The sequence below is a fragment of the Neomonachus schauinslandi genome, chromosome 6 (assembly GCF_002201575.2).
Source record: "Neomonachus schauinslandi chromosome 6, ASM220157v2, whole genome shotgun sequence".
Classification (NCBI taxonomy): domain Eukaryota; kingdom Metazoa; phylum Chordata; class Mammalia; order Carnivora; family Phocidae; genus Neomonachus; species Neomonachus schauinslandi.
In genome coordinates, this window is record NC_058408.1 from 551,394 (window position 1) to 567,854 (window position 16,461).

Sequence of the window (16,461 nt, forward strand, 5' to 3'; positions counted from 1 at the left end):
GGGAAGGCGCGAGAGCGAGCGCGAGAGAGGAAAGGAGGGAGGGGGTGGGGAGGAGGGAACCTCACGTCACGTGACAGGGGCGGCGCGGCCCGGGGTGTCAGTGTGGAGGAGACTGAGGTAAAGTTGGGAGCGCAGCGGCGTTGGCGGCGGCGGCGGCGGCGGCAGCGGCAGCGCGGCGGGGCCGGGTATTGTCCGCGGCCCCTTTAAATCCGCGGTCTCCTTTTCCCATCCCTCCCTTCTCCCCTACCCCGCCGGGCGCCCCCCCGTAGGCCCCCCGCCCCGTGCGTTCCCCCCACTGGACACCCCTCCCGGTCGTGCGAGCCCGGCGCCCCCCCTCGAGTCGGCCGCCGGGGGTTTTGTTTATGGTTGGATTTGCGGCCTAGTGGGCCGCGCCGGAGCCGGGGCCTCGATTTGGGAGCGTGGCCGGGGCGGGGCTTGGGCAGCCGGAGGGGGGGGCCATGCGGCTAGAGCCTGAGCAGGGAGAGCGAGGAAGAGCGCGAGCGAGCGCGGCCTGGGCCCCGCCTGAGGTAGGGCCCGCTGTGCCCTGGCCGCTGCCTGTGAATACGACGCGGGGGCCTCCTCCCTTCCCGGCCCGCTGCGGGCCTCCTCGGGTGCGGATCCGGCCTGGTTTCGGGGTGGCGGGCGGGGGGAGGGCGGTGGGGTGGAGCTGCCCCAAACTCCCCCATGTGGCCCTCAGTTTGGAGTGCGGAGGATTAATTTGTTCCGGGTGGGAGGTGAGGAGGCGATTGGCCCCGGGAGCTCCCGAGGTGGCGCGCAGCGGGGTGAGCCTCCCATCCTCCACGCGTGGGCTTGCGTCCCCTCTCCGTTTCCAGCCTCTTTGTCAGCTCCTCTGGCTGCCCTTCCTTCTCTCGCAGCGCCCCAGCTTTGGGAATGTATTCGTGGCTGCTGTCGTTGGCTTGCTGTTGTCCATGCTGTAGTTTCGGGTACCCCAGACAGTTGTGATGCTATTGGGAAGCTGGACGGGGAGACCCCCGTAGGGTGTATTACGCCTAAGGGACGTCACTAGAGCCCTGGGGTGTTTGTTCACTCTTCTCGTAATAGGACAGGAATTCCGAATCTCTTCCGACCCTTCACTTTGTGGACAATCCCTAAATTGCTTTGCAAACTGATGTCACAAACAGGAGACTGCTCCTCCACCGTTCTTGAAATGTAGCCACCTCTGGTGTAGGATGTTGTGGAAGGAAAAACACCACAGTAGCAGGCCTTTTTTGTTGTCATTGTTACCGTTTTCGCCTTTGAGTGTCCCTGAGTATTAGATGGAGAAATGCTTTTTTTGTGTCCTCTCCATCCACCTTTCACCGCCCATATCCTGTTTGGGGGATGTGTGATGTGACTTGCTGGGAGGTGATGGGGGTCAGTGACAACCAGCCTTACTGGAGGACGAAAACGTGTTAGTTATGTATGGGTTGATAAAACTGCTTTGAGATCCTACACCATTGTCCTTAAAAGAGTAGACTGTGCCAGTGATTATTTCCGTTGTGAACAGCAAGTATTGCTGGCCCGGAACTAATGATGAAAGACCTTAAAATGTACTGTTTTGTTTCTGATTTTTGAAGCCCCTCTTTGCTAAATGTGTCCTAACTGGCAAGTACTCTTTTTTAAAATTAGACTCGAATATATGGAGAAGGGGATACTGGGGTCATTTCTACAAAGCATCTAGGGGAATTAGTTGTTCTGTTACTTGCCAAGCCTTACTTACCCAGTCCAGCTTCAGAGTGTCTGAATTGTTTCTCAACTTAGATTGTAAGCTCCCTGAGGGCAGCAACCAAGTCATACTGCTTTTGTATTTCCTAAAATAATAGATACTCAATAAATACTTGTTATTTATTTTTTTCCGTAAAATTTCTCTGGCTATTTTTTCAAGTAGCTGGTTTTCAAAAGATGGTCAAGGGCACTCCTGTGTTGAAACCAGTATTTGTTCCTGCACTGTTCCCTTGGTCTCCCAGCACTTCTCATGTGTTTCCCGTAAATATTTTTATTTTCTAAGGAAAAGTACTTAAGATTCCTCCCCTCCACTATGATAACTCTAGGTATGTGTCTCTGCTTGCTACTAAAAGGCTACTAATTTTGTGCCCTCTGGTGATCCATCCCGGATCACTTACTTTTGACCTGTCGCTCAGTGTTGTTACTACCTAGGTGGTAAAAATTTCTTAGTCACACATTTCGAAGCACTTGTAAGAAAGAAATGGAAGTTAACAGCCTGACTGATCAGGATTTTTCCTCAGTAATTATGTGGCTTTCAAGATGACTTTTTAATATATTTACACTGGTACAGTATATGTAGTCATCCACATTGCTAGTCATGCAATTCATGTTTGTAGTATTACTTATGCTTGTAAGTTGAAATCACAAGTGAAGTAGAAAGCAGTCAATATTTGTAAGTTACAGGCGCATTTATTCGCATTAGAAATTCATTTTAGAGCCGATTATTAAGTATAATAGTTTTCATCTAGTTTTTATTTTTCTCTTTGATTTGAATCCAGGGGTACTGGTTAAAGAACACTTGTTTTTTTATGAGTGCTGAAACTTGGCTATAATGCCAGTCTGGGAAAATGGACTACTGTGTAGCAAATAATCCTGTACTAGCTAGAAATATTTACAGGCTTTTGTGTGCACATGTGCATGTGTGTAGGGAGAAGAGGTAGTGGTTAAAGAATTAGCTCTGAGATTTCTTTAAAAATTTTGGTGATAGAGAATGTAAAACTCTTAATACTGTATCAAAAACAAAGACCTATGCAGCCGATTGATCCAACTTGGTGAAGAATTTATCCTCAGGGAAGTTAGCTTTCTTTGTGACCTGAAAAACCAGTGAAATTCACTTCCCTAATAATCCTTCTCTATTTCTTTAGAAGCCCAACCTACCTCTCCCTCAAATTCATCATTGTCTTTTGGGCAGTCTAGCATTACCCATATAAAGTTTCATTAATGAAAAAAATTACATGTAGAGCAGAAAATATAAACTTACCCTCTTTGGGAGGGAATAAAACAGTGCAGAGTAACGTCTTATTTTGAGCGCTCCATCGTATGGTGGATATTTTCTTTGTTTACTAAATGCAGCCACTGAGGTTGTGTTATAAAGCGAAGTATGAATGAGGGAACTTAAGTTCAGGAGAATCCTAGCTTGCTAGAACTGTTAATAACAAAAACCATTCTGGTTTTGGGAAGGCCCTGCTTGTTCTCTGTCTCTTTAAAGACACAACAAAGTCCCATTGCTGGCAATAATGTCTCAAGTTTAAAATGATAATCCTAAGGGCACTTGTGTGTCTCAGTTGGTTAAGCATCTGCCTTGGGCTCGGGTCATGATCTCAGGGTCCTGGGATCAAGCCCCGCATTGGGCTCCCTGCTCAGCGGAGAGCCTGCTTCTCCCTCTCCCTCTGCCTGCCGCTCCCCTGGCTTGTGCTTTCTCTCTCTCTCTCTCTCAAATAAATAAAACCTTAAGAAAAAATCCCAACTCTTCTTTTAAAAAAAAAAAATTTTTTTTTTAAATTAAATGATAATCCTAGAAGCCCTTTCTTCCAAATAAAACTTTGTGCTAGGTGCTTTTGGTATGGGACAGATTTGGGATTCTCTATATATTAAGGTGAGTGGTAAAGAGTATTTGCATTTCTGGTGCCTGGGAGCTGTGGACTAGGAGATCAACAGAAGTTGCTGCAAAAACAGTGTGTTGGAATTATCCAGGGAATTGAGATTCTGAGCAGTCGCTGGGGCTAATACTTGTTTTGTTGAAGGTTATAGAAGCTCCCACTGCATGAGGAGAGATACAACTTGAGGGAGAAAGGCTAGACTTGAGCTTTTCCTTTCCCAAGTGATGGAGGTTGCATGCAACTTACATAAACTGGTTGTAAGGGAGGTAGGACTGTTTTCATAGGTAGACTGAGTACAGTATTTTAAATTGTTTTTATTTGTTTGGAGTATAGACTAACCCCCTTCCTGGAAGGCTTTTGTTTCCAGGTTTTGCTGATTATCTTTCCTTCTGTCAAAGGGACTTCAGATATTTCTGTGTAGAAGGCTTTTGATTATTAACATTGTTTTACTTGCTATCAAGATAACAAAACTTCACAAAGCTCGTGTATAGGGGACTAGTAACCAAACTGTGCCCATGACTTTAAAAAAAAAAACAAAACATCACTTAACACATGCTTTATGTATTTCTTGTTCTACAGAAATGGATTAACAGCCATTGTTCCTTAAGGAATTTATCAAGCTAAATATGTCTTAAGAACAGATGAATTTTCTTGGTTTGTTGCTTTTAAAAAAATGAAAGTGTTTGGTGAAGATGCTGATGAAAAAGAGCTTGAAAACATATTTTGTCTGTATTTAACATCTAAATTATTATTTTTTTAAATCTTTCAGTATTCTACCTTGTAAATACTGTTATTTGTATATACTGTAAATGATGACGTCGGTGGGCACTAACCGAGCCCGGGGAAACTGGGAACAACCTCAAAACCAAAACCAGACACAGCACAAGCAGCGGCCACAGGTAAAGAACCCAAGGGATACGGATTTATTGGTAGCATTGCTGGTTGATACTGGTTTCCATCCAGTGCAGCGTCATTCTGTGCTTTGGATTCTTGGTTTGGGTTTTTTATTCTTGTTTTCTAGTACTTGGCTGTTTTTACTTAGGGTCTGATGACTGTTAAAGATATGCTATGATGCACTTTGCTTGCTTTTTGTTGTTTAATACTGCATTATGAGACTTGGAAAGAATGGGTCTTGTCTGTGCTTTGTATCTTTAAGGTAGCATTTCCCTCAGACTAAATCTTATGTTATTCTCAGCCCTAGAGATAAGGGGATGGCACTGGTCCTTGCAGAAACGGGAACAGGGTTTACACATGACTTTGCAAATAAATGTGAATTACTTAAGGCACAAATGTTTCAAAGAGGTGCTCTGATCCCAAAATGGGAGCTTCTTTAACTGTGAACATTGGTGGAAATCTCCCTGGTTTTTTAGGGATCATAGAGTGGAATACTAATAGCTTCAGCGTTTATTTTTTTGTCATTTTGCAAATTTAGGCATCTTAATTGATGTTAGTGTTTTACTACTTGGTCATTTGTAACAAGGAGAAGGAAATTGGGCTGGGAGGTGGGGTGGATTATTGACTACATAGGTCCCTCTTATTTCTCTAAACTGTTGTCTTTTGATCATGCTTTCTTGAACTTGTCTTAATTTCTAGGCCACTGCGGAACAAATTCGACTTGCACAGATGATTTCAGACCATAATGATGCTGACTTTGAGGAAAAGGTGAAACAAGTGAGTGTGTTGTTGATTTGCTATAAGCCATGGGGAAAGACATCAGGATTAAAGCATAGTTAAATGTCATAAATCGCTACCGGGGTACTTTGTACTTGTAGGTATTAAAAGAATTATGACCTGAAATAAAATAGGTTAAGCCAGTAAGTAAATGCTTTTGTTGTCTGATATACCGTCCCCCTTTGGACAGCTACCTTGTTTGAAAAGGTTTTATCTTAATTTTAACTTCTTATTTATCAGATGACTTTGTTGATGCCATTTTTCTAGCAACTTTGAGCGTTGTGCCATCTAGGAACTGTAGAAATTCATGGTATGCTGAAGCCTATGTGCTTCTGGGTTTGATTGTCTATTAGATACTTTATTGTTTGATTGTTTTATAAATACTTTTGACCCCATTCCTAATCAGAGGTGGTAATATTTTGCTTATTGAACTAGAATACCAAAATTCTGCATATTTTGCTTTTTTAGGCCTGGGGTTCCTTCAGACTCCGTTGGTATCTTCTCCCCTTTCTCTTGCTCACCTGGTTTCCTTTTGTGAGGAGTGCAAGCTTGTTCATGATGGTTGCTGATCTTTTTCTTTCAGTTGATTGATATCACAGGCAAGAACCAGGATGAATGTGTCATTGCTTTGCATGACTGCAATGGAGATGTCAACAGAGCCATCAATGTCCTACTGGAAGGAAACCCAGATACGGTAGAGTGTTAATAGAGCGTTCGAGAAAGTGGGTCCCTGGCTGAGAAGCTCAGAATATTCTAAAAATAGCAAGTGGAGTAACTCAACTTAAAGGAGAGTACCTTATTCTCCAAATGGAGCAGAGAACTGTCCTGGAGATCGTTTGCTGTGGGTTGCAAATACTTAGAATTTATATGCAATAAGTAGGAGAAAACATAAAATCTGTCTCTTTCAATTTGCTTAGAATAAATTATTCATTCTAGGCTAGCTACTGTTTTCCAGACTGGGTTAGTCTGAATTAGAGATGCTATGTATCAGCCTTGGTTACTAATCATAGACTATTCTGCTCACCTCTTCTGTTGCCGTTGAATAAAGTCACACAAACTAGTGGATTCTGATTTCCAGACTTTGTCATCAGTGTCACCTTCTACAAGACATTTTCATTGCTTGAACCTGTGTCTGTTGAGGTAGCCGAGAGAGCGTGAACAGCCTTTTGACCGTCCCTGGAGATGATGGGGGATATCTTGGAGGACCTCTTGCCCTAGAATTTCACCTCTTCTCCTTTCCACTTAATGAGATCCTTGTATTTTTGTGCTTGTCTTATCACTGTCCCAAATTGTTAAGTCCCTTAAGAACAGGGGTTCTGCCTTACTAACCTTTGGGATGTTCCTGTGGTGCTTAGCAGAGAACTTTATTGTTTTAATGAGCAGTGTATCATCTTAAAGTAATTTTCATTTACTTGGTCTTACACTGAGGATCTTTGGTTGGGATAGATAACCAGAGTTCACCCTTAGAGAGATCAGCTTACTGGTGTTACGGTGTCACATTAGCTAAATGTTGGAGGTTTGTCAGTTTCCTTGAGACAATAGGAAATAATAGTGGAAGACTTTATAGTCATTAAGCTTAAATTTGTGGATTTTTCTCTTCAAAAATGTGGTCTTAAGGGAGCCTGGCTGGCTCAGTCGGGAGCAGGTGACTCTTGATTTCAGGGTCGTGAGTTCAAGCCCCATGTTGGGTGTAAAGTTTACTTGAAAAAAAAAAAAAGTGTGGTCTTAGATTTTACATTATTGATCTTATTTGAAAATTACTGTTTGGATAATCAGATAAGAGTGCCTTTGGCTCACTTTGAGTTTACTAGAATAATTGTCTGCAAGATTTTTGGGTTGGGGGAAGAGGTGGGACTACTCATGACTTAAAAGTCTGGATTCCTTCCTTCCTCCTCCCTCCCTCCCTCCCTCCCTCCCTCTTTCCTTCAAGTCACATTTTCTTGCACCTTCCAGCATCTTCTGCCTAATGCTACAAACCTAACCATCCATAGTACCAGAAAAGGAAAACAAACTGGAGAATGTGAGCTTATGCCACAAGTAAACCAGCTGCTAGTGAAACCAGTGGAGAGTAGTATCAGCTGCCAGGGGATGTTGGATGTATTTGGGAGGATGAGATCATATCAGAAAACTGGCAGTGCCTTTGGGAAGATCATAGTAATTCCGTTTCCTTATAGAACTTGGGTAGTGCCAGCAGCTGATACATACCATAGAGAAGGGAAAAGGTGACGGGTTTCTGAAACTTGCCACGTTTTGAGGAAAGCTAGCTGTTTGGAGTCTAGTTTCCAGGGTTTCTGATGCAGACTTAGGTATAATAGAGGTACTATAACTTATGAATTGAAGCTACTGTGAGCATAAAATGACCCACCAGCTGTAGTGTGGAATGAGCTTGGACTGGAAGACTGGGCAGCGAGGAGCTGCCAAGTGCTGGGTGGATACTTAATCTTTTAAAAAATTATTAGTCAACTATTGTAGATTCTTTAGAATTATGGTTATGATTTTGCTATAATTTTAAGCTGATTTTTTTTAAAGATTTTATTTATTTATTTGACAGAGACAGAGATAGAGAGAGCAGGAACACAAGCAGGGGGAGTGGGAGAGGGAGAAGCAGGCTTCCTGCCGAGCAGGGAGCCCGATGTGGGGCTCGATCCCAGGACCCTGGGATCATGACCTGAAGGCAGACGCTTAACGACTGAGCCACCCAGGCACCCTTAAGCTGAGTTTTTAACTTAAAAACATTTTTTTAAAATTATAGTAAAATATATTTAAAATCTATCATTTTAACCATTTTTTTTTTTAAAGATTTTATTTATTTATTTGAGACAGAGAGAATGAGAGACAAAGAGCATGAAAGGGAGGAGGGTCAGAGGGAGAAGCAGACTCCCCGCTGAGCAGGGAGCCCGATGTGGGACTCGATCCTGGGACTCCAGGATCATGACCTGAGCCGAAGGCAGTCGCTTAACCAACTGAGCCACCCAGGCGCCCTCATTTTAACCATTTTTAAGTGTATAATTCAGTGGCATTAAGTAAACTGACAATGTTGTGCAACCCATAGCATTATGCATTTCTGGGACTTTTTTTTTTTTTTTTTAAGATTTTATTTATTTATTTGACAGAGGCAGTGAGAGAGGGAACACAAGCAGGGGGATTGGAAGCAGGCTTCCCGCGGAGCAGGGAGCCCGATGCGGGGCTCGATCCCAGGACCCTGAGATCATGACCTGAGCCGAAGGCAGACGCTTAACGACTGAGCCACCCAGGCGCCCCTGCATTTCTGGGACTTTTTTATTTTCCAAAGAAATACTGTATCTCTTAAACAATAACTCCCCCTTTCCCCATCTTCCCAGCTCCTGGTAACCTCTTCTATTTTCTGTGTCTATGAATGTGCCTATTCTAGGTACCTCATGTAATGGAACCATACAGTATTTGTTTTTTGTTTTTGTTTTTGTTTTTAAAGATTTTATTTATTTATCTGACAGAGAGAGAGACAGGAGAGAGGGAACACAAGTAGGGGGAGTGGGAGAGGGAGAAGCAGGCTTCCCCGCGGAGCAGGGAGCCAGATGCGGGACTCGATCCCAGGACCCTGGGATCATGACCTGAGCCGAAGGCAGCCGCTTAACCGACTGAGCCACCCAGGCGCCTCAGTATTTGTTTTTTTTATGTCTTCTTACTTGGCGTAGTGTTTTCAGAGTTTATCCACGTTGTGGCCATGTGTCAGAATTTCACTCCTTTTTAAGGCTGAACAATATTACATTATATGTAAATGCCACATTTTGTTTATTCATCCATTGATGGACACTGGAATTATTTGGAAGCAAGTTACAATCATCATAAATAAAATACTCTGCAGCATGCTTCCCTTAAAGAAGGATATTTTCTATGACCATAATATTATCAGCCCTGGAAAAATTAATAGTCATTTCATATTATACTTGGTCCGTATTCTTGGAAGTTATTACATATTGGATAGCTGTTGCTGAGCAGTGGGTCATTGTTGTTTGAGTAAGATGGTAGCTAGGGTTGTAAAGATCTGGTAGTCTTGGTGTTTGGGAGTTTTTCTTTGTACATATTTTCTGCAAAATATGTGTGAATCAAGGAGTGTGCTTTTAAAACTTCAAACTTAATAAAACTCATTTCCTGAGGGATGAGGTTTTTGCAAGACAATTTAGCTTACTTTCCTTATCACAAATTTTCCGTCCTGCAGTCTGGAATGAGTCCGAGATTATTCTGCTTTGGGGAAAGTTTAATTGGACTATATCAGTTTAGGAGCTATAGAGAGAATACAGTATGTAAAACCTGGAATGGAAGGCTTCTATAGTCCACATGTCTCAGGGCCAGGGCTCTGTTGGTTCTGACTGCTGCTTGGTCTTTTTAGCAAAGGAAATTGTTGTGCGTGTCAGGGAGTGTGGTTGGGGGGGTGGGTGGTGAGGAGTAGGTGTAATTGTTATCCTCCTAAATTTTGGGTTGCTTGATTAGAGAATGTGCCCAAGAGTCAAATCCTGTTCGTTCATTCTGAATTCAAAGTTAAGCTTTAGAAACTTTTAGTTCTTTTCTGCTTTGACATGAATAAGATTATAAAAAGTTGAGAGTCACTGAATCCAAAGGGAATTAATATTTTCAGCTCAGGAAACACCCTTGAAAGTTAGGGACCAATAACTAGGTCCTTTGACTAATCTGCCAAGTGACTACACTGGATCCAGATCTTGGCAATCCTTTTGGAAGTGATCCCTGCAATGCATTAGCTATAAGCACCTCCCCTACCAAAAAGGACTTCCGTTTTGCGGTGATAGGTATAGAATTTGTATTGAGATTCTTGTCTGTATCCTCCATTTAAACAGACATAAATTAGTGGAAATATCTTAGACTTGGATGATGAGAGGAGAATGGTTAACAGTTTTCCCAGCTTTTATCTGTGGTTTCCTGATAGCAATCCATATTGTTTAGACATGAATGCTCTGCTCTTCTTTAGCATTCGTGGGAGATGGTCGGGAAGAAGAAGGGCGTCTCAGGACAGAAGGATGGTGGCCAAACGGAATCCAACGAGGAAGGCAAAGAAAATCGAGACCGTGACAGAGACTATAGTCGGCGACGTGGTGGGCCACCAAGACGAGGGAGAGGTGCCAGCCGTGGACGAGAGTGTATGCATGGGGCTTTAACAAAACCAGCTGTTGGTCAATAATGTCTGGACTTCAGGGATGTCAGGACCTTGCTAAGCTGGACCTAGTAACCAGAATATCATCCTTTTGATTTTTTTCTTGCCACTGTTTATTCTGAGACCTTGGTATCTCTACATGTAGCATTTTCTAGCTACCAGTTTGGCATGAAATTACCCTGCAGTCATTTGTAAAGTTGTCTGACTTACAGCTCTCTGTTGTGGTTCATCACCTTTCCCCTAGTAACCATCATGTCCCATCCTTCCAGCTCATTTTCTCTTCCTTGTTTTTGTCTCCCTACCACCATCTATACATGCCATTTACATATTTACATAAATTCCACTGACTCTGCTCTGACTGTGTTTTTAATTTCAGTTCGGGGTCAGGAAAATGGATTAGATGGCACCAAGAGTGGAGGGCCTTCTGGAAGAGGCACAGAAAGAGGCAGAAGAGGACGTGGCCGAGGCAGAGGTGATCAATTTCTTAGGGGGGTGGGGATGAATATTGGGGGCAGGATACTCTTATTCGTTCTGTAGGGGTCTACTTTTATTTGAAAACAAGCAAATTCACATGGCATCTCATTATCTTAGTTGTTGAGATGTCATGCAAATTCTAGAGATTGCTGAGTGGGACAGTGGGAAAGAAAGGTAGGTGTCATTTTCTTTAGTCTTTATTTATTTATTTATTTTTAAAAGATTTTATTTATTTATTTGACAGAGAGAGACACAGCGAGAGAGGGAACACCAGCAGGGGGAGGGGGAGAAGGAGAAGCAGGCTCCCCACAGAGCAGGGAGCTCGATGTGGGACTTGATCCCAGGACCCTGGGATCATGACCTGAGCCGAAGGCAGTTGCTTAACCGACTGAGCCACCCAGGCGCCCTTCTTTAGTCTTTATTGTTGATGTTAATGTATTTGCTTAAGGACCCAGCAGTTTGGTTAGCAAGGGAAAAATCTGTCAATAGTAATGATTGTCCTGCTGTAGTATATTAACTACGCTACGGGATGAGAGAACATCTAATAATATCAACCACTTAACTATTCCAGAGTTGCCTCAGTTGGCAAGGTAGTTTTATATCAATTTCTAAAGTATTTCTCTCTTCTTCTCTTTTTCTGTTTTTTTCCTTAGGTGGCTCTGGTAGACGAGGAGGAAGGTTTTCTGCTCAAGGAATGGGGTAAGTTTCATTGATTTGATGCCAAAATCTTTAAATTTTTTCCCCCTAAGCATCACCATAGTATTCTAGAGGGGCTAATATCCTGGTATCTTGAGGATAATAGGCAGCTTCAACCGAACTGTGATCAGAAAGATTTCTAGACCGTTTATTCAGATAGGTATGTAGACTTCGGGCTTAGAGGTAAATGTTCACCACCTGGGTCATTATGAGGAGGACCATTCTTCGGTCAAGGGTATATGAGTAGCTGCGCTCCCCTGCTAGAACCTCCAAACAAGCTCTCAAGGTCCATTCATAGCTTCATTTGAATGCATATACCTGCTGTTTTCCAAAATTTCACGTGGATTTTATTTTATTTTTTTATTTTTTTAATTTTTATTTTTATTTATTTATTTTTTTAAAGATTTTATTTATTTATTTGAGACAGAGAGAATGAGAGAGACAGAGAGCACATGAGAGGGGGGAGGGTCAGAGGGAGAAGCAGGCTCCCTGCCGAGCAGGGAGCCCGATGCGGGACTTGATCCAGGGACTCCAGGATCATGACCTGAGCCGAAGGCAGTCGCTTAACCAACTGAGCCACCCAGGCGCCCCTCACGTGGATTTTATTATGATTCTTGATGTTCTAATCCAGAATAAAGTGTAGATATAAATTGAGATTATACCACAGAGTTTTAGATAGGCTGGTAAGTGAGGGAAGTAGACATATATAGGATTATAGAATGGGACTGTGGTTGATTTGTAATAGGGAAAAGTCAAGATTCTTGTGGCCCCCCGTCTCTGAGTTAATTTTTGCTGGTGTTGCTTAAAGGTCAGAGACTCTTTTAAGCTTTTTTTTTCCTCCCCCCACCCCCAGAACCTTTAACCCAGCTGATTATGCAGAGCCGGCCAATACTGATGATAACTATGGCAATAACAGCGGCAATACGTGGAACAACACTGGCCACTTCGAACCAGATGATGGGACGAGTGAGTGACTGTTTATTGTTTCTTGTCTCTAAAAACCTAAGGAAATAATTACTTTGAGGTTATCGTCATATTAAAAAGTAGAGGAACAGTTTTTGGGCGCAGAGATAGGGGAGCTAGGGAAGGCCGTTGAAATACTGTGTATATTCTTTCCTGATTATGTGCCTGTGGGCACTTCGTAATGCTGTTTCACCTGGTCTTCTGTGAGATTGACGCTAGTCGCCATCTCCAGATGACAAGCAGACTGAAAGTGTGGTTGAAATTTGCTAGTATTTGAACTCAGAATTGTTGGACTCTCAGAGCCCCCGTTCTTTTTGTCACCTTGTGTGGCTGCTCTTAGGTCCAGGTGCGTTTCCTAGGGTTTCTGTTAGGGTGTCTAGCTTTGCTTTCTGAAAAGGTATCCATAATTAATCAAGACACTACTTGTAGAGGTGAACAAGGCCCAGAATCAAAGCCCACTGACAACTTAATTGTTTTCTGGCATTGAGATAAGAATATCTTTTTTCCCTTCATTTTTGGAAAATCTCAGTATCTGGGGAAAAAGGAAATTGTATCTTACTAGCTCTATTTATTGGATAATCTTCTGAGCATGGAGGACTATCAAGGGATTTGAGTAAGATTTTTTTATTGTCATTAGCTGACTTTGGTATCTGTATCTGGGTAGGGTGTATATATTTAAGGATATTTTAGGCTTATGGGATATATCAAGAGATGTTTGGGAGTAAAAGATACTTTTACCTTCCTCTTTTTTTTTTTTAACTTTTATCCTTTTAAATAAGAACAGCCTCTTAGGCTCTAGCGTCTTTTATTCTTATGAGATCACTAACATCCTTATGGCTGAGCCAACACATGGAGAGCTTGAGACCCTTTTCTCCTGTAAAGGGGGGAGTGATTTAATAGTAGAGCATGCATTAGGCTCTTTGACTCCTTATCCATTTACTTGCCTTGCCCCTTTTCAAAGATCATTGATCTTTATCTCTGTCTTTAGGAGTGTCTTTGGCACAAACAGTTCATCTGCTGCCTACAAGATGTTATACTTTAGGTTCTGAATGTTATTTGCTTTTTGTTTAACACACTATCTTATAAATGGCTTTTGAATACAGTTTTCCCATTGGTGGAGGCTGAAGTTGAGTTACTGACAAGATGGGATCTGTTTAATTCCCTAGACCATTTGGCTAAGAAATGTCTTTTATTACTTTGGAGGCACAGAGTTGCTCTTCATTCATCTCTTGATGGCTTTGTAGAGGCAGTGGTAGCAGTCTGATTAACAAAAGTTACTGTTTCTGAGCTCTAGTTCTTGGGTATTTGGTTTTTTGTCATTGGCAGAAAAAATAATAGACGTTAAGGGATTTGTTTTCAGTTGTGGATGGAAAATCAGGCATGGAGTTCCCGTCCTAGAATGCAAGCCTTAGCTGTTTTCAGCAAGGATCTGGTTTGGAAACAAGGAATGATAAGTGTGTTTATTTCTTCTGAGTAGAAGTATAGCAGATTTGGGAGGTTAGAATCAGAAATCTGACTTGTGGCTAAATGAAAGACTGTGTGATGCTGCTGTCATCTTGTTAATGTGAAAGAGTTGGGTGTAGCTTCATGCATTTCCATTGTTAATTTCACAGCATGAACTGACTTTTGTGCATGATCTTTTTGTGTTTTCATGATAGCAAACATCAAATTCCCTTTTTTATTTAAAAAGAAATTCAAACCTACCCTTAAAATATCCACAGGTACAGTGGGAATTGTGTTTTGGGGGCAGATGTTCTTATTCATAAGCAAAATTTCATTGGTTGTTTTTTCTTTTCTTTTCTTTTTTGTTTCAGGACTTGATTTCATTGGGGTTGAGGGGTCAAATTATCCCCGAAAATTTGAGACTGCTCCTGGTATGATACATCCAGGCGCCTAACTGCCCCGGATATTTTTATAGATTTTTATGAATTGAAATATCTGTGGATATGTCATTTTTCTGTCGTCCTGCTTTTTACCTTTTCTGCCTTTCTCTCTCATACTCTATGCCTGCTTTTCCTTCTTAAAAAATTTTGTCCCTTAGTGAAGATTTAACATTTACGTTGATTGCTGTCTGCTGACAGAATAGAAACCTCTCTCTGTCATTCAGAGCCTTGCCGTCTTTCTTTTCCTTTGTGCCCCCTCAGTACAGCCTTCTTGGCCACGACTGCACATCCTGTATGGGATCAAGTAGGCATCTCCATTCCTCCTTTCCATCCCAGATGCAGTCTCCAGAGTGCAGGGAGAGAGCCTATCAATAGGAGGTTACTTCCAACTCCAGGATTGTGTATATGGACAGGTTTTGGGTTCCATTTATCCAGGGCAGGACAGATGTCCGTGCAGAGGAAGAGCAGGGTCACCAGGGAGCGAGAAAAATGTGCTTTGTAACTTGTCTGAACTGAGATTGGACTTTAGTTTGATTTGGAGAACATTGCCATTATTAAGTGGTTTGGAATTTCCCTGGTCCAGTTATAACGCCCTGGGAGAGGTATTATAATGAACATCTTTTTCTCTAGCAAATAGGGTTCTTTCATTATTAAAAGTTCAGAAGAATTTCATTTTTTTTTCTTAAGATTTTATTTTGACGTATTCTCCACACCCAGTGTGGGGCTTGAATACACGACCCCCAACATGAAGAGTCACATGGTCTGCCTGAGTCAGCCAGGCGCCCCTAGAAGAATTTCAGATGGGTTCTGTAGGTTTATTTATTTATTTATTTATTTATAGATTTTATTTATGACAGAGACAGCGAGAGAGGGAATACAAGCAGGGGGAGCGGGAGAGGGAGAAGCAGACTCCCCGCGGAGCAGGGAGCCCGATATGGGGCTGGATCCCAGGACCCTGGGACCATGACCTGAGCTGAAGGCAGCTGCTTAACGACTGAGCCACCCAGGCGCCCCAGGTTTTGTAGGTTTAGAATATTTCTCTTCTGGGTGCCTGGGTGGCTCAGATGGTTAGGCGTCTGCCTTCGGCTCAGGTCATGATCCCAGCGTCCTGGGATCGAGTCCCGCATCGGGCTCCCTGCTGCTTGGGAGCCTGCTTCTCCCTCTGCCTCTCTCTCTGTCTCTCATGAATAAATAAATAAAATCTAAAAAAAAAAAAAAAAAAGAATATTTCTCTTCATTGACAGTAAAATATCTGAATGGCAGACTTTTATTCTTTTAAGAAGGTTTCTCCATTTGGAAAGAAGACTTTAAGAGTTAATCAATATGTACTGTTCTTCTAGAGAAGAAAATAAGGAGTGTTCTTGTCCTTTTCTGTAGGCAGGTTGTTATTTATTGCTGTGCTCCTTGTTGAAGGGAGGAATCCTGGCATTCATAGAACAGTTTCCCTTTCTGAGGATCTGTGTATACGTGAAGCAAAGCAAGGGGAGTGTGGAAGGTGGTTTGATTGCTGATGGACCTTTCCTATAGAAACTATCCTGACTTCATTATTACCACCATGAGGAGGGTGTGCACCTGCATTGTCTGTGCAGTGCCCCTTGCAGGTTAGCTGTCACATTCTGTAGGATTAGGGTTAGGGTAATAACTAACAGACACATCTGATTTCTCAGTTTTGGCCAGTGTCCTTTGAAAAGAGCAAGACCCGTGAGGGTTTCTTAGGGTTAGACCAATAAGATCTATAAACTTGACTGCTACTGAGTATACATTTTTAAATTGAGTTCTATAGCAGATAGTTGTTCGTGCCCTTAGTTTGGAAGCTGGTCCTTCTTCTCTGCCATCCACTATGGTGTGGCAGCCATTTGTGTTCCTCCTCACTGCTCTCTCCAGACTGCCCACAGTGTTGTCTCATACCAGATGAGTAGGTGTAGTTTATGTTCTGGTTTAAATTGGCTACTGCCGTTTCGCTTAAATTGACCACTAAGTTGGAGGGCTGAAGGGTTTAAGAGTTTGCCTGGAGCGTTGGGTT

General features: G+C 42.5%; 1 protein-coding gene across 16 annotated transcripts in view; it reads left to right on the forward strand.

Moving 5' to 3' along the window:
- Positions 1–23: 23 nt before the first annotated feature.
- The window catches only part of UBAP2L (ubiquitin associated protein 2 like), a 42,457-nt gene continuing 26,019 nt past the window's right edge, over positions 24–16,461 (forward strand). For 7 of the 16 annotated variants that reach the window (XM_021682180.1, XM_021682182.1, XM_044915848.1 and 4 more), the window contains exons 1-8: positions 111–185; positions 4,375–4,504; positions 5,199–5,276; positions 5,860–5,970; positions 10,240–10,408; positions 10,799–10,894; positions 11,550–11,595; positions 12,446–12,558. In XM_021682180.1, the coding sequence (XP_021537855.1) occupies positions 4,415–4,504; positions 5,199–5,276; positions 5,860–5,970; positions 10,240–10,408; positions 10,799–10,894; positions 11,550–11,595; positions 12,446–12,558 (703 nt within the window). In that variant the 5' untranslated portion in view covers positions 111–185; positions 4,375–4,414. Of the gene's footprint in view, positions 186–4,189; positions 4,505–5,198; positions 5,277–5,859; positions 5,971–10,239; positions 10,409–10,798; positions 10,895–11,549; positions 11,596–12,445; positions 12,559–14,369; positions 14,430–16,461 lie in introns of those variants that run through there. The other 9 variants (XM_021682177.1, XM_021682179.1, XM_044915845.1 and 6 more) reach the window with 6 other exon arrangements.